The sequence below is a fragment of the Rhodotorula graminis genome (genome assembly GCF_001329695.1).
Source record: "Rhodotorula graminis WP1 unplaced genomic scaffold RHOBAscaffold_5, whole genome shotgun sequence".
Taxonomy (NCBI): Eukaryota; Fungi; Basidiomycota; class Microbotryomycetes; order Sporidiobolales; family Sporidiobolaceae; genus Rhodotorula; species Rhodotorula graminis.
The window spans coordinates 159,994-178,899 of NW_017264932.1; the positions used below are offsets into that span (position 1 = coordinate 159,994).

At 66.9% G+C, this 18,906-nt stretch overlaps 6 protein-coding genes across 6 annotated transcripts; 1 reads left to right on the forward strand and 5 right to left on the reverse strand.

Annotated features, from left to right (window-relative positions):
* Nucleotides 1–1,204: 1,204 nt before the first annotated feature.
* Nucleotides 1,205–7,178, reverse strand: RHOBADRAFT_52709 (uncharacterized protein; the record flags this gene model as incomplete). The annotated part of the gene is made up of 14 exons (XM_018416470.1): nt 1,205–1,893; nt 1,970–2,100; nt 2,173–2,731; nt 2,812–3,205; nt 3,270–3,470; nt 3,546–3,932; nt 4,018–4,185; nt 4,260–5,240; nt 5,326–5,470; nt 5,548–5,954; nt 6,032–6,127; nt 6,211–6,323; nt 6,418–6,783; nt 7,052–7,178. 14 exons carry the CDS (start codon nt 7,176–7,178, stop codon nt 1,205–1,207), a joined length of 4,764 nt encoding a protein of 1,587 aa, XP_018271719.1.
* A 468-nt stretch (nt 7,179–7,646) lies between these two features.
* On the reverse strand, nt 7,647–9,200 carry RHOBADRAFT_52710 (uncharacterized protein; the record flags this gene model as incomplete). The annotated part of the gene is made up of 6 exons (XM_018416471.1): nt 9,092–9,200; nt 8,961–9,018; nt 8,835–8,860; nt 8,648–8,754; nt 8,492–8,561; nt 7,647–8,405 (listed from the first exon to the last, which is right to left on the reverse strand). The coding sequence occupies exons 1-6, from the start codon at nt 9,191–9,193 to the stop codon at nt 7,647–7,649; spliced, it is 1,122 nt and encodes a 373-aa protein (XP_018271720.1). The 5' UTR covers nt 9,194–9,200.
* Nucleotides 9,201–9,319: 119 nt separating this feature from the next.
* On the reverse strand, nt 9,320–9,661 carry RHOBADRAFT_66261 (uncharacterized protein). The gene is made up of 2 exons (XM_018418914.1): nt 9,577–9,661; nt 9,320–9,504 (listed from the first exon to the last, which is right to left on the reverse strand). The coding sequence occupies exons 1-2, from the start codon at nt 9,647–9,649 to the stop codon at nt 9,389–9,391; spliced, it is 189 nt and encodes a 62-aa protein (XP_018271721.1). The 5' UTR covers nt 9,650–9,661; the 3' UTR covers nt 9,320–9,388.
* Nucleotides 9,662–10,359: 698 nt separating this feature from the next.
* RHOBADRAFT_25838 (uncharacterized protein) lies at nt 10,360–15,337 on the reverse strand. The gene is made up of 12 exons (XM_018412716.1): nt 15,214–15,337; nt 14,845–15,028; nt 14,617–14,758; nt 14,333–14,499; nt 14,056–14,242; nt 13,873–13,981; nt 13,711–13,810; nt 13,410–13,631; nt 12,536–13,272; nt 11,073–12,452; nt 10,771–10,999; nt 10,360–10,685 (listed from the first exon to the last, which is right to left on the reverse strand). Exons 1-12 carry the CDS (start codon nt 15,214–15,216, stop codon nt 10,681–10,683), a joined length of 3,465 nt encoding a protein of 1,154 aa, XP_018271722.1. The 5' UTR covers nt 15,217–15,337; the 3' UTR covers nt 10,360–10,680.
* A 265-nt stretch (nt 15,338–15,602) lies between these two features.
* On the reverse strand, nt 15,603–16,897 carry RHOBADRAFT_48278 (uncharacterized protein). The gene is made up of 5 exons (XM_018415117.1): nt 16,682–16,897; nt 16,401–16,605; nt 16,263–16,323; nt 16,067–16,178; nt 15,603–15,972 (listed from the first exon to the last, which is right to left on the reverse strand). The coding sequence occupies exons 1-5, from the start codon at nt 16,889–16,891 to the stop codon at nt 15,640–15,642; spliced, it is 921 nt and encodes a 306-aa protein (XP_018271723.1). The 5' UTR covers nt 16,892–16,897; the 3' UTR covers nt 15,603–15,639.
* A 90-nt stretch (nt 16,898–16,987) lies between these two features.
* RHOBADRAFT_25845 (uncharacterized protein) lies at nt 16,988–18,748 on the forward strand. The gene is made up of 6 exons (XM_018412717.1): nt 16,988–17,024; nt 17,089–17,279; nt 17,353–17,504; nt 17,614–17,774; nt 17,851–18,073; nt 18,157–18,748. The coding sequence occupies exons 1-6, from the start codon at nt 17,009–17,011 to the stop codon at nt 18,629–18,631; spliced, it is 1,218 nt and encodes a 405-aa protein (XP_018271724.1). The 5' UTR covers nt 16,988–17,008; the 3' UTR covers nt 18,632–18,748.
* The last annotated feature ends 158 nt before the right edge of the window (nt 18,749–18,906 follow it).

An 18,906-nucleotide genomic window follows, 5' to 3' on the forward strand; every position in this document is an offset into this window, starting at 1 on the left:
GCACATACCTCCTCACCGCCGCCGCCCAAGAGCGCGCATCGACACCTTTCCCCGACGACTCGAGCGCCGACGAGAAGCTGAGAGAGCTGTGGGGCCTCCTGAGGCCGGAAAGGAGCGAGTGGAAGGAGGTCAAGGGAAAAGAGTGGCAGGAGGTCGGGTTCCAGTGCGTCCTCGTCCGCTCTCTCCTCGCGCCTAAAGATTCCTCGAACCTTTACGAATTCGGACTGACGAGCTGTTGCACACAGGAACGTTTCGCCGGCGACCGACTTTCGCGCGGTCGGCATGCTCGGGTGCGTCGAGCGCCAGTCCCGGTCAGCTTTCCTCCTGAGCGAGAAGGTCACTAACCTCGACGTGCCTGTGACGATACACAGACTCGACGCCTTCCTCAACTTTGCGCATACGTACGGCGAGCGAGCGGCCGAGATGGTGGAAGAGAGCGTGGGAGGAGGCGAGCACTGGTGCGTCGCCGAGCTTCTCCTTCTGCGCCGCGCAGCGTTTCGAGTACCGGCACTCACTCTTCGATCGACTCGCAAAGGTACCCTCTTGCACTCGCCTCGATCCACGTGACGGCGTTTGTCCTCGACATGGCCAAGAAGGTGAGCCCGTCCTCGTCTCCCTTTCCTTCTCGGCCAGCGACTGATCCCTTTCGCCCTCGACCGCAGCGCGACCTTCAGCTCTACCTCCTCCGTATCCTTCCCGCATCGAGCATCGACACCGACACGCCCTCGCCCCGATCCTCGTCCTCTTCCTCGTCATCGGCCGCGCTCGAGCCCCTCCTCTCCCTCTCTTCCTCCCTGCTCTCCCTCTTCCACGCCTACTGGCTCTCGCACCAGCCCCAGCCGACCGTCATGCAGTCTGAGAGCGTCTTCCGCGACTTTGAGTCGCGCATGCGGCCCTGGATCCGGCGAGGCGTCGTCGACGGGAGGGCGCTCGGCTGGAGGGACGACGACGAGGGAGCTCTGAAACTCGAGTGAGGCGGCGTGAGACCGTAGCCGGGGACGGAACAGACACTTGCTGCAGTACTAGAGCGTCTCTCTCTCGGCTGTCGAGCTTTTGAGAGCGAGCTTTGCGAGCGAGAGCCTAGGTCTCGAGCCTCTCGGGAACGGCGACGATGCACAGAGAGACAGACTGCGAGTTACTGATCAAGCGGTACACTAACAGGGCTCGGCGGCGACGACGACGACGACGAGAGAGCGACGCTGGCTCAGAGCCGACGCTTCTTGCCCTTGAGGTCGGTCAAGCTCATCGTCGACTCGAGCGACATCTCGCGCTCCGACCGCGCCGCACCGCCGGCGCCGACGACGCCCGACGAGACGACGCCGCTGTCCTCGTCGTCAAGCTGCGTCTGCGTCACGCCGAGGTCGCCCGTCGCGCCGAGCGCATCGTCGTCCTCGTCGCCCTGCTCCTCCTCGCGCGCGCGCTTCCTCGCCTGCGACTGCGACGCGCTCGCCTGCGGCGCCGACGAGCCCGACGCCTGCTGCTCCGCATCGTACTCCTGCTCCTCCTCGACCGGCGGGCTCGTCCTCCTGCGCTTGGCCGCCGGTCCTGCGCCCGGGCCGAAGAGCTCCTGGCTCGGGCTCGGCGGGCGAGGCTGCTTCTGGCGCGCCTGCGAGCCGTACAGGCTCTGGCTGACGCTCGCGCCGCGCCGCGAAGCCGAGGTCGACGCGGTCGCCGTCACCTCGGCGCCGTCGGCCTCGTCCGAGGCGGCGCCGGCGAGTTGGTCGTCGTCCTCGTCGGCGTCGGCGCCGAGCGCCGCTTCGGGCTGCTCGTCGTCCTCGTCGGACGCAGGCGACTTGGTCTTGGCCTTGGGCGTCGTCTTGTCCCTGTAGCGCGGCGCCTTGGTCGCCGCGGCGGGCTTCTTGTCGCCGTCGGTCGCCGCGGCTTTGCGGATCGCTGCAGGCCGACTCGCTCGTCAGGACGCGTCGCAGAGGTTTGGACAAGGCTAGGAGATATAGAGAGAGAGACGCACAAGGATCCTTAGACATGGCGGTGATGAGGCGGCGCTGGTAGGCGCGGACGGGCTCCCAGATCTTGGACCCGGTGGCAGAGCCGGCATGGGCGAGCTCGTGCTCGTCGAGGAGGCGGTCGAGTGTCGTCTTGCTGTGAGGCATGCGTTCAGGGGATTGTCAGTAAGGGGCCGGACTGATTTGGGGAGAAGGAGGGGGGACGTACACCTTGAGCGAGCTGCGACCGTCGAGGCCGAGCAGAAGGTGCGCGAGCGCCTTGAAGAACACGATGGCACGCGTGCGCTCGTCCTTGCGCTTGGTCTCCTCGAGATGGGCGAGTTTGGGCACGATCCACTTGAGCGCGTCGACGTGCAGGCGAAGGTGGTCCTCGGCGGGGAGCGAGCCGACGATGGCGAGGTGCGCGCCGCGGATGGCGACGACGCCGGACAGCTGGCGGCCGAGCGAGACGAGGGGCTCCTCGGTCGTCGTCGAGGGCGCGTCGGGCGAGTCGAGGTGGACGTCGCACGCGCTCTTGAGGATGTCGACGACGGTCGAGGCGACGATGTCGCTCGCGGCGCTGTAGACGCCCTCGTCGCGCAGGTCGTGCAGCAGGAGCTTGCACTGCTCGTCGTACTCCCTGCTGAAGCGGCCCCAGTGCTTGAGGAGGACGACGCAGTGGCGGAGGTTGAAGCCGCCTGAGTGGAAGACGCGCAGGAACGGCGAGACGACCGAGCGCAGGAAGTGCTGGTTGGCGGCGAGCTTGGCCTCGTCCTTGGCGTTGTCGGCTGCGCATGCGAGAGGAAGAGAGTTCGAGTCAGGTCCGCGCGCTCGCGGGAGAACGAGGAGAAGGAAGAGGGAGACGCACCCCGGACCTGGGCGACCGTCTTGCGCCTGCGCTTCTCGACCTTCTTGAGCGCCGCCTGCTTGCCCTTGCCCTTCCTGCCCGCCGCCGCCTTCTTGCCCTTGCCCTTGCCGCGCTGGGACCGGCCCTGGCTGCGCTCCGTCTCCGTCTCGCTCCCGCTGCTGCTCGCGCCGTCGTCGCTGCCCTCCTCGCGCTGCGTCGCGTCCTGCTCCTCCTCGTCCGCCTCGCGCAGCGTCTCGGCGTACCGCTCGATCTCGGCCTCGACGAAGCCGGCGCAGCGAGCCTGCAGCTCGTCGGTCGCGACGAGTTTGAGGTCGGCGAGGAGGCCGTCTGGGTCGGACGCCGGCGTGGCGACGACGTGCGAGATCATGTAGATGTCGAGGAGGACGTCGAGAGCCTGCAGATGCAGCAGGGTCAGTTCGGCATGGGGGTCGAGGCGGACAGAGGGAGAGATGACGCACAGCCTGCTTGACGCCCTCGCTCGCGTTCGTCTCGCCGCCGACGGCGTACTCCTCGAGGCGGTCGAGCAAGCTCTGGCGCCGCTCGGACACGGCAAGGATAGTGGGCAGGTCGGCCTTGCCGCTCGCCGTCGTCTCGTCCTTGACGGCGCGGATCTGCCAGCAGATGTGCCCGCCGAGGAGGTTGATCGCGTGCTCGACCATCTGCAGAACACCGAGAGAGACAGAGTCAGGGTCGACTGCGAGAGAAAGGAGAGAAAGAGGACGATCGGGACGCACAGCCGTCTCGTCCTTGTAGCCGAGCCGGCCGCGGTTGAAGATGCCGTCGAGGATGTCGAGCACGCTCGCCGCCTTGCCGTCGTCCGTGTCCTCCATGGCGAGCGAGATGTTGTAGACGGCGGCGAGCTTGGCGACCCTCGCGACGCACGCCGTGAGCGTGTGCAGCTCGTCGTCGGAGAAGGACGCGCTCTCGACGTCGTCGCCGGCCGCGGCGCGGAGCGCGCCGATGGTCGTCTCCTCGAGCTCGCCGAGCTTGATCTGGTTGGTCGCTGACAGGTCCTTGGCGGAAAGGAAGGTGACGAGCGTGCGGACGGCCTGGTCGAGAAGGTCGGGCTGCGTGTGCTTGAGGAGCTGCTTCGTGACGTCGTCCCACAGCGCCGCGTACGCCTGCGTGTGCATCAGAGGAGAGCGTGAGTACTCTTGTGCACCCACAGGGAGAGGAGGGAGAGAAGAGAAGAGGAGAGGGGCGCACCGAAAGTTGCTGACCCTCGAGGAAGAGCTCGAGCGAGATGAGGCGAGGCAACGACAGGATGTCGATGAGGCGCGACGAGTAGGCCTGGTTCTTGCTGAAGAGCTTGGGGAGCGCCTCGATGAGGGCGCGGCCGACGTTCGCGACCTCCTCGTCGATCGCCTCCTGCTCCTGGGGGAGGAACACGGTGAGTGAGCGACGCAAGGACGAGGGCACGAGAGGACGAGAAAGGGGTGTGGACGCACCTTCTTCTTGCTCATGGTGGCGGTCGTGATGCGCGTCAAGCACGCGACGAGGACCTCGATGAAGAGCGTCTCCTCCTCCTCGGTGAGGCGCACCTCCTCGGGCAGCTGTTCCTCCGCGCCGCCATCGTCGCCGTCGCCGTCCTGCATCTCCTCGTCCTCGTCCTCGCCGCTGCCGCCTGAACGAGGGTGCTTGGCGCGACCGCCCGCCGCTCGGCCCTGCTTGCCCTTGCCCTTGCCCTTGCCCGACGAGCCCGCCGCCGCCACCGCCGCCGCCGAGTGGTCCCGCAGGACGTACTCGAGCATGGCCTCCCAGTCCTGCAGGCTCGTGACCGTGCTCCACAGCGCGTCGACGGCGCAGGCGACGCGAGCTCGTGGGACGACGACGGTCGCGCCCGCATCGTCGCCGTCGGCGGCGGCGCCCGCGCGGCTCGGGACGACGTCGCCGGCGGTCATGCCGTTGCTGTCGCTCGAGCGGCGGTGCTGCGAGTCGTCGACGCTGTCGCCCTCGTCGTCGTCGCCGACGGGCGGGCCGTCGAGCGCCTTGCCGTACTTGACGAGGAGCTGGGCGAGGATCTTGTACTCGACGGCGGTCGACAGCGCCTCGTCGACCTCCTTGGCCTTGCGCCCTCGACCCTTCTTGCTCTTGTTCTTGACGTCGAGCTCGCCCTGCAGCTCTTCGGCGTCCTCGTCGACCAGGTTCTTGAAGAAGGCGGCGGCGGCGGCACGGACGCGCGGCTCCTTCTCGTAGATGAGCATGGCGACCTCGTCACGCTGCTTGTCGTCCTCGAGGAGGCCGTGCTTGTCGATCTGGTGGACGACCTGGAGCGACTGGACCCGGACGGCGAGGTCGTGCTCGCCGACCGCCATGTCGACGAGCTGCTGCTTGAACCGGTCGGTGAAGTGGTGGAGCTTGCCGAGGTAGGCGTCCTTCTGGTAGAGCGACAGGAGCGCACGAACCGACTCGCGACGAGCCTCCTTGGACTGTGGACCGGCGGCAGGGTCAGTGTCGGGCTGGGAGAGATCGGGCGGTCGTCGACGACGGCAGGAAGGAAGGGCAGGGACGCACCTCGTCCGACAGGACCCAGCCAATGTAGCGCAGGTAGTCGCCGTCGATCCAGTGGTCCGGGTCGAGCTTCATCCACGCGCCGAGGGACGAGATGCACTCGGAGCGGATGACGGCGTCGGCGTCGCGGTACCGGTTGACGAAGACGCTGCGAGGGGCGAACGAGGGACAGGTGAGCTTGATGCCGAGGACGCAGAGGAGGACAAAGGAGGGGCGAGGACGTACGACGTGTAGCTCTCGTCCATGAACGCCTCGACCGTCTCGAGCCGCTCGTGCGCCTCCTTGACCTGGCGCTCCATGTCGCGCAACCTCGCCTTGTCCTTGCGGCTCTTCTTCTCCTCGGCCTCCTTGGCGCGGACGGCCTGCGCGTGCTCCTTGCGCACCTGGACGTGGAGCGTCGACAGCGCGTTGACGCACAGGAGGACAACGACGGTCGCCGTGTGGCGCAGGGCGCGGATCTGCGACGACGACAGGGCGTGGACCCACGCCTGGAAGTGCTCGTAGAAGGCCGTCGAGAACAGGATGTCGTCGGCCGAGGCGGCGAGGAGCTTCTGGAGGAACTGGGCGAGCGAGTCGCGGAACTTCTTGTACGGCTTCGACTTGGAGATGAGCGGGTAGGCGAGGTCGGTTTCCTGCACGTCGAGCAAGGAAAGAAGGAGAGAGTCAGAGACGAGGGACGAGTGATCCGATGATGCGAGAGCCGGCGCACCTGCTTGAAGTCGTCGACGATGTCCTTGAGGTTCTCGACGATGCCGTTCTCGTCCTCGGCCTGGTGCTCGTCGATCGTGGCATTGACGCCGCAGCACTGTTGGCGCCGAAGGAGAGGTGTCAGTTCAGGGCTCGTCGGTGCCGCGACGAGCGAGTCGGAGGGAGGACAGAGCGACGCACCCGCAGGACAAAGTTGACGAGCTCCGCCATCGCCGGACCCGGCTCGTCCCGGTACGACTCGATCCAGTCCTCGGCCGTCGTCTGCAGCGCCGTGTTGGGGTTCTTGACCGCGTCTGCGCGAGAGAGACTCGGCTCGAGGTCAGTCCCGGCGCCCAAGAGGCTCGAGCCCGCTGATGCAGGACATGGAGAAGCGCGCTCTAGACGCACTGAAGAGCCCGTTGTCGTTCTCGATCTTGAAGTCCTTGGCCGCCGCCGCCGCCTTCTTGGCCGCAGGCGCACCGGCCCCGTTCTCGTCCTCGTCGTCCTCGTCCACCTTTGCCGCCTTGCGCTTGCGCGGTGCGGTCGGCTTGGCCGCCGCCTTCTTGGCGCGCGGTGGAGCGCGGCCTGCGGGCAAGGGCCCGGGCGAGGTGCCGGGTGGTGCGCGCTTGCGCGAGCCCGTCTTGATCGAGGTCGGCACCTTGAACTCGTCGTCGTCGTCTGCTTCTTCTGGCGAGTCGTCGCTGTCGTCGTTGTCGTCGTCGTCGTCGTCGTCCGAGTCGGCGTTGCCGTTGCGCTTGCTCTTGCCGTCCGAGGCTGTGGACGGACGAGGGTGCGCGGCGGTCGAGGGCGGCGAGGAGGGAGGGAGGAAAGGCGGGCTAAGGTCAGGACGCGCCCTGGTAGACTTGAGAGAAGCTGTGAAAGGCTCCTGTGCTCCTCCAGCACTCACTGCGCGCCGCTGCGACTGAGCGAGAGCACCCGTTCGCCCCACCTCCCTCCAACTCGCCTCGCCATCTGCGCGCCCAGGCTCGCCCCCAAGAGCCTCGTGCGGTACAGCTGCTGATACAGAGAGAGCTGGACGCACCACCGAGCCTCTGCACCTCCTTCCTGACGCGACCGCTCTTCCTTCGCGCGGTGCGAGAGCCCGCGTCGGCTGGTGCTGGTGCGGGCGGCGAGGGCGAGCGCGCGTCCGAGTCTGACGAGGCGGCCATCGTGGCAGTGCTGGCGGGTGGTGCACTGGCGGGGCTGAGCTGGCGGGAGAGCTGAGCGAGGCGAGGCGGTGAGGACAACTCTCGCGGGCGTCGCGGCGCGTCGTCGTCGTCGTCCGGCGAGGCGGATCGGGATCGTCTCGCGGCTTGGACGAGCAGTGCCACTGCAGCTTGTGATGCTCTGAGAGAGAGTACGACGAGTCAAGCGAGTCACACTTTCGACAGCTCGCAGGCGAGCAGACTCAGACGACGTCGGCGAAAGGCAGGCAAGGTAGTTGCAGGGCGCGCGAGCTATACAGAGAGGAACAGGGCACAGACGAAGCGACACAGGGGAGGCAGGAAAGATAGATCGAGAGGGGAGTGCGACAAGGAGGGCGAGAGAGCAAAGGGGAAACAGCGACACCGGGTACACGCGCCGACGCCGGCTCACAGGCACGCACACAGGGTGCGACGATCGTCCCGCTCGAGCGGCTAGGCCACCTTGCGCACGACGAGCGCGACGAGCGCGAGCAGGCACGCGACGATGGCGCGGTCGACCCAGCTCGGCGGCCCGCCGCCAGCGAGCCCGTCGGGGCTCAGCTGCGCGAGCGACACGCCCGGCGGGAGCGCCGGCAGGCCATGCGCGTCGGCGAGTGCGTGTGGTGCGTGCGCGAGGAGCGGGTTCGGCGCGGCGCCGTGCTCGTGAGCCGGGTGGGCGTCGGCGGTCGGTGCGCGAGGGGGCAGGTGCGCGGGCGAGAGGCGAGGGGCGCCGGGAGGGACGAGCGGTCCTGCGTCGCCGCCGCCCGAGAACGATTCGACAGGGCTGCGAGGTCCGTGAGGCACCCGGCCCGACGAGGACGAGGAGCGGGGAGCACGCTGAGGTGCAGGTGGGGAGGGGGCCGAGGGGAAGATGGACGTCGGACGGGACGACTCGGCGACTGGAGGTGGCGCAGACGGCTCGGGTTCGACCTCGTGCTCGTCGCCCGAGTCGACCGCAGCACGTGGAAGCGTCGGGGAGGACTCGCTCGACGACGAGATGCCCTTGCTCGCCGACGCCGGCGCAGTGACCTGCACTTGCGTCACGCCGTCCGGCTCCGCCGTCGCGATCACCTTTGGCGCAGGCAAGGCCGCGAACGAGTCCTTGTCTGCCGCGTCGAACCCGCACGTCGCGCACTTGTGCTTGGTCGAGGCGAGGGCGAGGCGACGGCGCTCGACAGGTGGCGCGTCCAGCGACCCGACGGCTCCTTTCGGCTGCGAGAGCAACGGCACCGACAACGAGGAAAGGCGCAGAGTGAGTACTCGTACGATGTCGCGAGAACGGCGAGAGGACGACGCACCTCGGTCTCGAAGAAGGCCATGATGGCGAGCAGCGCCGTGCGGATGCCCCAGCTCGGCTGCCACGTCTCGCTGTGCGCACAAAGAGGACAGTCAGCTTGTGCTCGATAGAGGTCTGTGACCGACAGGACGCGAGGGGAGGACTGCCGAGGACGCACGGGTGGAAGCTCGAGATGGAGAGGCAGATCTTCTTGTTGACCTCGAAGCGGCCCGACGGCGTGAGCATGTAGACCTCGGGCGGCTTGAACGGGTAGTCAGACGGGAGCTGTGCGAGGAGGACGAGATGGTCAGTCGGCACGCGAGGTGTGCGAGTGGGGGAGGGAGGGAGGAGAGAAGGACACGCACTACGAGCTTGCCGTGGTACACGCCACCTGCATGGGCAGACCGAGTCAGTTGCCGTCCTCGTGAACGCGCTCGATGCTGCTGCGCGAGAGGCCGAGCGTGGCGGCGAGGACGAGAGCGTCGGCGCACCTTGGTAGTCGCTCCCCTCGGCACCGCGGAGGGTGAAGTGCCACTGGAAGATGTCGTTCTGCAGGTTCGGGACCTTGTGTCAGCTTCCACACACACGCAGAGGGGGAGGAGAGGAGGCCGCTGCGACGCACCTCGAGCGGTTGAGCGGCGTAGTCGGCGCAGTCGTCGTGCTCGAGTTCTTGCGCCTCTTGCAGCAGCCGGCGCACTCCTGCTGATCGCTGTCGTGTCGCCATCGTCGGCTGTGAGGCGGTGGGTGGGAGAGATGGTGGCAGCCCTCGCCTTCTCGTCGCCGGGGATCCGGGGTAAAGCAAGGAGGAGACGGCGCTTCCCTGTCGCTCTGACGCAGACGAGCGCCGCCTAGTCTGCAGTCTGAGTGCATTGCAGAGGTATCTAGCCAACTCGGGTATCGCCTCGTCGTCGACGAGCCATCACGCCTTGGCCTCGCCGCTCTCCTCCTGCTTCGACGCCGCGACGACAGCGTCCAGCGTGGCCGGGTCGTACCCCCACTGCTTGAGGTCCTTGACCGTCTCGGCCTCGTCGTTCTCTGCGGGCCGGGAGCGCGTGGGACGAGATGTCAGGCGAGGCGGCGACGAGAGAAGAGGAGACGACCACGCACCCGTCTGGAGCGTGTACAGCCCGACGAAGCCCTTGAACGTGAGCTCGGTGGCCTCGTTCGTATCGAGGTACATGATGACCTCGTCCCACTGCTCGTCGGCGATTTCTGCAACGCGGGAAGCAGGGGTCGTGAGCTGAGCGCAGGAGCGCGAGAAGCGCGGCTGCGCGCAAAAGGGAGAGAGGGACGGACCGGCTCCGTTGGTCGCCTTGCTGAACGCGTTCATCTGCTCGCGCCCCATGCCCGCCTTCCTCGCCTTGGCCTCGTCGTCGAGCGTAGCCTCGCCGTCGATGGCAGCGCCCGTCGCCGCGGGGGTCTTGGCGTACTTGAGGAAGACGGTGCGGAGCGTCTCGTAGAACTGCGCACGTGCGACAGAGCACGGTGAGCTCGGGGACAAGGCGCGACGAGGACGAGGAGGAGAGCGAGAGGGTGCGCACCTTGTCGGTCAAGTCGCCCTCGGCTGTGAAGAAGACGGGATTGAGCGGGACCTCGGGAGGAGGTGCAGCGTCGGCCTTGTCGACTTGCGCGGTCTCTTGGGCGGACATGGTAGCGGTGGAGGTCGGCAAAGGCGAGAGGTGGTGATGAGGCGGCGACAGGACGAGAGGCGAGCTCGGCAGCTGAGCTGGGCGCGTGGTGTGCGTGCGGGAGGCTGTAGGGACTGAGAGCGAGCTCGCCGAGTTCCACTGGCGAGAGAGCAGAGGCGTGGACGTGAGTGAGGTCAACCTCCTCCGCTCGCTCTCCTCGCTCGACCGCTCTCGACACAGTGCGACGACGCAGACGCTCTTTGGACATCTGGGGCAAGATTGCAGTACACAGCATACGAGTGAGGGAGAAAAAGGGGAAGCGCACACGTCGCGCGACGAGGGGGAAGAGTAGGGAAAGCGTAGGGGATGAGGGCAAGGGGTAACAGCAGGCGGACGGGTGGCGGAACGTGCGAGGGCGGCAGGGCCGAAGGAGAGAGGAAGAGGACGACATGATGAGGAGGAGGTGGGGGGAGAGCGCGCGAGGTGTAGGGCGCGCAGGTCGAGAGAGGACGACGAGGGGAGGGGGGTGGACGAGGGGTCCGACGAGGGCAAGGGCGAGGCAGGCGTCGAGTCGAGGCGACGATCACCCTGTGTGCGACGAGAGGCGCAGAGTCAGTGCGCGATCGGGAGGCCGAGACCAGACCGAGAGAGCCAAAGAGAGAGGAGGACGCACGGATGAAGACGCCCCTCTCGCCGACGACTCTCCGCTTGTCGATGTGGTCCATGCCGAGCAGGTCCTCGTCGGCCCACTTGTGGTCGGCGAGGACGTCGTCGTCCTGTATCGGCGCCGGCTGCTTGTACACAGTCGGCTGCACGATGGCGAACTTCATCTTGGCCAGGTCCTTGTCCGACGTCGCCGTGCGCGCCTGGAGCCGCTGCTTGGTCGCGCTGAACGGCTCGCCCTGCACGACGCGCTCGATCGTCGAGTCAGTGAGGCTCGCGCCGAGAGAAGGAGAGAGGGGAATGAGGACGCACAGGTTTCAGCACGAAGCGGAAAGGGACGCCGTGCGCTCGAGCCGGGTCCTTGTTGAAGTGGTACACCTGGACGACGCGCTCGTCGTCGTCGGCATTGGCCTCGTCGAGGAGGACCTCCTCGGCAAAGAGCTCGGTCGCCTCGGGCACGTCGCGCACGGCCTCGCTGCCGGTAAAGACCTTCTGGACGCGGCCGTGGTGCAGCTCGAACAGGCGGATCTGGCCCGAGCCGAGGTCCGGGTTGAGCTTGACGGCCTTGCGCAGCTGGTCGTTGGCGACGTCGGCCATCGACGTGTTCTTGGGCAGGAGGAAGTGGTGCACGCCCTCGTCCTTGTTGGTCGGCCCGACCCAGGTGACGCGCAGGCTCTTCTTGGTCTCGAGCTCGATGATGCTCACGTCGAGGAGCTCGTAGTACAGGAGGTTCGTGTTGGTGGCCATGTAGCCCGGCTGGATGAGCTCGGCGACGGTCGAGTTGGCCTGGCGGCGCACGATCGTCTTGGGCGCGCCGTTGGCGCCGTTCGACTGGGTGAACCGGAGCTTGAGCGGGTCGTGCTTGAGCCGCTCGCCGACCTTGTGCGCCATCTGGTCGTACGTCTGCTTCTTCGAGAGCGTGATGGCGAACTCGTCGAGCGCGTGGTCCGGGTCGTCGACGTACTTGGGCCGGAACGTGACGAGGACCCGGTTCATGAAGAAGTCGTACATTTGGAGCGGCGTGTGGAACGCGAGCTGGCGGTCGCCCTCGGGCTGCGGCGGGTCGTTGATGTCGACCTGGAAACACACGATGTCGCCGTCCTGGATCTCGCTCTGGAGGAACGTCGCCTTCATCTTCATGCCCTCGATCATGTTGGGCTTGATCTCCTCGAAGATCTTGAGCGGCGTCGTCGGGAGGTAGCCCATGCGCTCGTTGATCTTGCTCGCGAGGTCCATGACGCGCATGTTGCGGTGCACGTAGAAGTGGCCGACGCCGGCGAGGGTCTGGCGGTTCGGGTCAAAGTGCTTGACAAAGACCATGATGGGCGGCTCGGCGCCGTGCAGGACCTGCCAGTCGCTCTTGGTGCGCGGGTCGATGTGCTCGAGGTACAGCTTGAGGTCCTGCTGCCGGCTCGCCATCTTGTCGCGCACGACCTCCATCGTCAGGGTCGGGTCCTGGTCGCTCACGGGCGCGTCGGGCCGGACCGTCTTGTTCTGGCGGTTGACGAGGACCCACAGCCGGACGTCGTTCGGGTCGAGGCCGTGGTCCTTGGCGACCTGGGCCCGGAAGTCGAGGTAGTGCTGCGCCTTGGGCACGCGGTACGTCGGCAGCTCGGTCGCCGGGACCGTGCGGTCGTCGAACGTCGCGAGGTCGAACCCTTGGTGCTGGCGGAACGTGTCCTGGGTGATGACCTGTGGGAGGCGAGGGCGTGCGCCGTCAGTCTCGGCGTCCTTGAGCGCAGGGAGGGACGAGGAAGGTAGGGAGAGGGACGCACCTTGGCCGTGAGGTACAGGTGCTGCTCGTCGCGCTCGCGCTTGCGCTGCTCGGCGTCGCGGCGCTCGCGCTCGAGACGGGTGCGCAGGTGCTCGGGCACGTCCTCGGTCGTGATGGCCTTGAGGACCTCGCCGACCCGGGTCGCGCGGATGTAGACGAGCATGTACGCGTTGGTGAAGCGCTTCATGGCGCCCTTGACCGGCGGCTTGACGCCCGGCTGGACGTTGGCGGCCGGCGGCACGACGTTGTACCCGCCGTTGGTCGGCACGAGCGGGCCCTCGCCGCCAAAGTTGTCCTCGAGGACCTCGCGGTCCGTGACGGGCACGACGCGGTCGTCGTCGAACCGCAGCCAGCGGCCGTCGGGCTGCGGCTTGATGAGGACAAAGTAGTGGCCGCCGTGAACGTCGCCCGAGTGGACGAGGACGCCGTGGAGCTTGTACAGGTGCGACTCGGACCGGTCGGCCTTGGCGTCGAGGTACGGCTCGAGGTCGATCTCGAGCGGGAACTCGTGCCGGTCGTTGATCTTGACGTTCTGGTCGCGGTGCATGTCGTACTCGAACCGCTTGAGCTGCAGGTGGAGCACGGGCGGGAACTCCTCGAAGATGACGCCCTTTTTCGCGTCTTGCAGGCCGAAGCCCTCGGCGTTGTACCGGTTCTCGCCCTCGAGCGTCTCGACCATGATGTAGTCCTTGAACGACTCCTCGAGGTTGCGCAGGTTCTTGACGTTGAGCTGGATGTCTGTGAGTGGGCGACGACGTCAGTTCTCGACGCCCTTGAGGTGAGGCCGAGGGCCTCGCGGTGGCGACGGCGGCGACGACGAGGCGAGGAGGGAAAGGGAGGAAGGCTCAAGGTCGGGCAAAGGAGAGAGGACGCACCGTAGAACTCCTCGCTCCTCGCCGACTCAAAGTCGATGTCGATGCACTTGATGTAGCTCTTCATCTTGCCGCAGAACAGGCGGTTGATGGCGCCGTCGGCCTGGGTGCCCTTCATCTTGGTCTCGAGCTTGTCGCACAGGACGCGGTTGAACTCTTGCACGTCGTGCTGCAGGAACGAGTCGAAGCCCTTCCAGCCGAACGACTTGGTGAGCTCGGTCGTGCCTGCGGGAGCGATGCAGGGTCAGGGTCTGAGATGCCTCAAGGAACGTCGGGCGCGAGACGAGGGAGAAAGGCGACGCACCGACCGACGAGTCCGAGGTCTGGAGGTTGTAGAAGACGCGTTGCAGGGCGAGCGGCACCGTGTCGGTCGTGTCGTCCTCTGTCGGGATCTGGTACACGGCCTGTGCGTGAGCGAGTATGTGTCAGTCTTGGTGTCAAAGGTATAGAGGGAGAGAGGACGCACTTCTCGGAACTGGTTGGTGAGGAAGAGCGACTGGAGGAGCGAGTTCATGTAGCACGTCGCGCCCTGGTTCTTGAGCCCGACGTGTCCAGTCATCTTCTTCGAGTCGTAGCTGCGAGCGTGGACGAGCCTCGTCAGGACCGATGAGGGCGACGAGGCCCCGAGGAGGAGGGACGCGAGACGCACTTGTGGAAGTTGTGCCAGAGGACGCCCGTCGGGTCCTTGAGGACGCGCACGAATGCCGTGATGACCGTCTCGTCGTTCTCGATGATGGGCTTGGTGCGGCCCTCGGACACCGAGAAGAGCTTGCGCAACTCGACGAACCGCGTGAAGCCCCAGTCCTGCTCCTCGTTCGTGAAGCGGTGGTGCGCCTCTGCGAGCGTGTCGTCGGCAATGTCAGTAGGCTCGTACGGGGAGACGAGGAGGGCAGGCAAGGCAAGAGGAGGGCGGACGAGAGACGCACGCGACTGGATGTAGACGGTCGGGTCGCCCGGGTTCGAGATGGCGAGCGCGAACTGGGCACAGACGTGCCAGCCCTCGCTCGCCTTTTGGTCGCCGTAGTTGAGGTAGACCGACACCATGTCGTTGGCCTGGCCATTCGAGTTGCCCATCGGAAAGAGGAGGATGTTCCTGCGAGCGAGGGCGACGGGGTGGGTCAGTCACAGGGCAAATGAGGTACCGCTTCTTGGCCTGGCCCGAGTCGAAGCAGACGAGAAGGGGTAGGGGGTTCGGGCGAGGGGGACGCACCACTTGTGCCCGCCGCAGCTGAACTCTGGGCTGAGCGTCTTCTTGTCCATGCGACGGTAGTCCTTGAGCGGCCACCGGAACACCTGGAAGTCGTCGACCTCCTCGCCCATGTCCGACAGGTGCTTGGCCGCGAACGCCTCGTCTGCAAGAGCGGCGAGAGGGCACGAGTCAGTCTTCGAGCGCTTGCGGGGGAGGAGAGTGGGAGGGCGAGAGGAAGGGGAGACGCACAGTCCTCGACGCTGACCGGGGCCTGGTTGGCGTACTCGACGTCCATCTGACCGGGCTGGCCCTGGGCCTGGAGCTGTTGCGGCTGCGGCGGTGCGCCGGCCGGGTGGTGGCCGTGCGGAGGAGGAGGCGAGATGTTGTGCACGGGGACGTCCTCGGGCGACGGCGGGCCTTCCATGAGCGGCTCCTGTGTGCAGCGTGACGAGTTGTCAGTACTCGCTCGGCGCTCGGGAGGGGCTGGCGGGCACGGAGCGAGGGCGAGGACGAGGCCGGGGATGACGAGAGTGTGGGAGGGCGAGCGAGGCTCTGCGGGTGCGGCTGGCGCGGTCGCGTTCGCTCGGGATGGTGCAAGGGAGAGACTGGGACACTCACCATGCTCAGACCCGGGCGAGGTGGTCGAGGTGGGGTCGCGGGCTTGGGCGTCAGCGACGAGAGGAGGCGGCGGCGAGCGAGGGCGGCGCGAGTCGGGTGCGCTCGATGCTGCAGTTGTCGCGCGGCGAGTCTAGTCGACAAGGGTCACAGGCAGGTGCGCTCGCGGCGTGCGGTAGCGGTCCAGAGCCCGCCGTTGACCTCGGCCCCTCGCCTCTCCTCGACCGTCCTCGTCGTCTCGCCAAAGCCCGGCCTCGCTCTTCTCGACGAGGCTCCCCAGCAATCTACATGGAGCAGCGAGAACGCGCACACTCTGGTAACGAACCTCTCGCAGAGGAAAAGCTTCTCAAGCCGCTCTCTCGCCAGCTCTGCTCTCGCCCTGTAGCCCGCCGCGCGTCGTCAGGAACGAGCTTGCCAGCTTGGGCCCGTCTACTTGAACCCTCCCGACCGCTGCACCTCGCGCGGCCAGCTCTTGGCCATGTCCCTGCTCGCGGCCGGCATGGGCAAGCCCTTGACGCCAGCGAGCACCTCGCCCTCGTCGCGCCCGATCCCGCGCTTCTCGCGCATCTGCGCCTTCCACCCGACCTTCTTGAGCGCGTCCTCGACCCGGACAAACGAGCCGGGCGCGCCGGGGACGGCGCCACGCACGTACAGGACGTTGTGCAGCGTGTCGATGCGCTCGATGAGGAGGTTCTGCGTCGTCACGTTGCGGCCGCCCATGCGGCCCGCCATCTTCTTGCCCGGGAAGACACGACCAGGGTCCTGCGGGCGTAACCAGGCGAATCGGGGCGAGAGAGGGTCAGTGACGTGAGAGAGGGAGGAAAAGGGGAGGGGGAAGGAGAGGGAGGGGACGCACCTGGTGCTGACCCGTCGAACCGTGGCTACGGTGGCTGATCGACACACCGTGACTCGCTCGCAGACCGGCGAACCCGTGCCGCTTCATGCCGCCCTGGAAACCCTTGCCGATTCTGCACGGTGGAGAGGTTCGAGGTCAGCTTCGCGAACGGGCGGCGAGGGCGTGCGCCGACGAGGGAAAAGAGCTGTGGACGCACGAAGGCGCTTGAACGTCGACGTGCTGCCCGGGAACGAAGTGTGCCGCCGAGATCTCGGTCCCTGTGCGCGTGAGGTTGAGCGTGAGCAAGGCTGGGTCCGCAGTGAAGGGGAGGGGAGGGCTGTGGCGCTCGACGCACCTGCGGGCACAAGCGCATCCTCGGTCACCTCGAACTCTGCGACACGCATCTTGGGGTCGACGCCGGCGTTGCGGAACTGGCCCATGAGGGCGCCGTTGGTGTTCTTGGCCTTGCGAGGCGAGGTGCCGACGATGACGGTGTGGCGGGCGGGCACCTTGCCGGCGGCCGGGTAGGTCTGCGACGAGATGACCTGGGTCGCGTCGAGCTGCGGAGGGAGAGGTCGGGTGAGCCTGGGGACGAAGATGAGGAGGAGAGGAGGAGGAGGAGGAGGAGGAGCGCACCTCGAGGACGGTGACGGGGATGCGGGTGCCGTCTTGTGCCCAGAGGGCCGTCATGCCATGTTTCCTCGCGAGCACGCCGGTGCGCTTGGTGCGCGGGGTCCACACGGCGGCAGAGGCGGTCGCAGAGGTCGCGAGAGTGCGGACGACGGTCGCGCGGGTGGCTGTTGGTGTGAGGGCGAGGGACCGCAGGGATCCAGTGAGGGACTGCATGGCTCTGAGCAGGTCAGGCCGGACGAGGTGCACGGTGCTGAGGCGAGGTGGTGTTGGTCCGCCGCCATCTCCTCCTCGTCCTCCTCTCCCAGCTCTCGCTCGTCAGCACCACCCACAATGGCAAAGGTCACCGGTGAGCTCGCACGACCTCCCTCTTACGCGTCCCCCCGAGCCACGCTGACCCCCGGTCCCCTCAGAAACCACCGACACCCTCTTCTCGCTTGTCGGCCAGCAGCTCAAGCTCGACACGCTCGAGCAGACCCAGCCGTACCTCGACCTGTTGCGCGACAGCCCTCACCTCAAGGAGGTCCGCTTCGGCGGCAACACGCTCGGCGTCGCCGCCTGCGAGGCCATCGCAAAGGCCCTCGAGGACAAGCACCAGCTCGAGGTGCGCACCCTCTCTCCCTCCCTTCCTGCGTGACAGGACCGTCCAGCTCACCGACTCGTATCCTGCGCGACAGACGGCCGACTTCAGCGACGTCTTCACCGGCCGCCTCATCTCCGAGATCCCGCAGTGCCTGCGCGCCCTGTGCACCTCGCTCCTCACCCTCCCTAACCTCACCTCGCTCGACCTGAGCGACAACGCGTTTGGCGGTCGCAGTGCCGAGCCCATGTGCGTCGCGCCTCTCTCTTTCTCTCGTGCCTCACACGCCGTCGAAGCGCGACTGACTTCTCCCCGCCCCCACCTCGTCTCCCTCCTTCGCGCCCTCGCACGCTCGCAGGCTCGAGTTCATCGGTAACGCTCCCGCGCTCCAGGTCCTCAAGCTGAACAACAACGGCATGGGCCCGGCAGGCGGCGCCATGATCGCCGGCGCGCTTCTCGAGAACGCCAAGAAGGCCGAGCGCGAGGGTCGCAAGAGCGCTCTGCGCGTGCTCGTCTGCGGTGCGTCGCCCCGTCCCCTCTTCTCGACTCGTGCCGCCATGACGAGACACTGATACCCTGCGCCGTCGACCCGCAGGCCGCAACCGTCTCGAGAACGGCTCGTCGTCCGCATTCGCCGAGGCCTTCTCGGCCCTGACGACCCTTGAGGAGGTCCGCATGCCGCAGAACGGCATCCGCATGGAGGGCATCGAGGCCATCGTGACGGCGCTGCGCGCCAATCCGGGCCTCGTCACGCTCGACCTGCAGGACAACACGGCGACCGAGAAGGGCTCGAGGGCCATCGCGCAGAGCCTTCCCTCGTGCGTCCCTTCTCTCAACGTCAAGCCATCGTCGCGCAGCGCCCCGACGACGACGTCCTGACCTTGCGCCCGTCCCCTCGCAGCTGGCCCAAGCTACAGAACCTCAACCTGTCCGACTGCCTCCTGCGCCCGCGCGGCGGTCTCGCCATCTTCACGACCCTCTCGTCGGGCTCCAACCCGCTCCTGTCGTCGGTCAAGCTCCAGTCGAACGAGCTCGACGCACGGGCCGTCCTCGCGCTCGCGCGGGCGCTCGACCAGCACGGCGAGCACGTCGTCGACCTCGAGCTGAACGGCAACTACGGCGACGACGGCGAGGAGGAGCAGTTTGTCAAGGTGCGCGAGGCGCTCGACAAGTGGGGCCACGGCGAGGCGCTCGACGAGCTGGACGAGCTCGAGGAGCCCGAAGAGGACGAAGAGGAGGAGAGCGAGGCGGACGAGGACGAGGAGACGGCCGAGGAGCGCGCCGAGGCCGAGGAGCCGAAGCAGGTGGCGAGCGAGCAGGACAAGAAGGACGAGGACGAGCTCGCTGGCCTCATGGGCAAGGTCGAGATCAAGTAGCCGCTCGTTCCTGTCTCGCGCTCTGGTTTCCCTCCTCTCCAGTCTCTCTCCTTTTGAGCAGTATCGTCTTTCGTACCACTATTCGAGCGCATCGCAACGCATATTTGCATCGCAGCCATGTCCCTCCCTCGCAACAAGAGGCTCGAGCGAGGAAGCGGCTCCGAACAGCCTCACCTCGACCTCTCATTTCGGCGCTCGCTTGACTTTGGCTTACCGAAAGCTCGCCTTTCAAGCTCGTCATTGAGAATACAAAAACGCGCTTGACTTCCCCACTC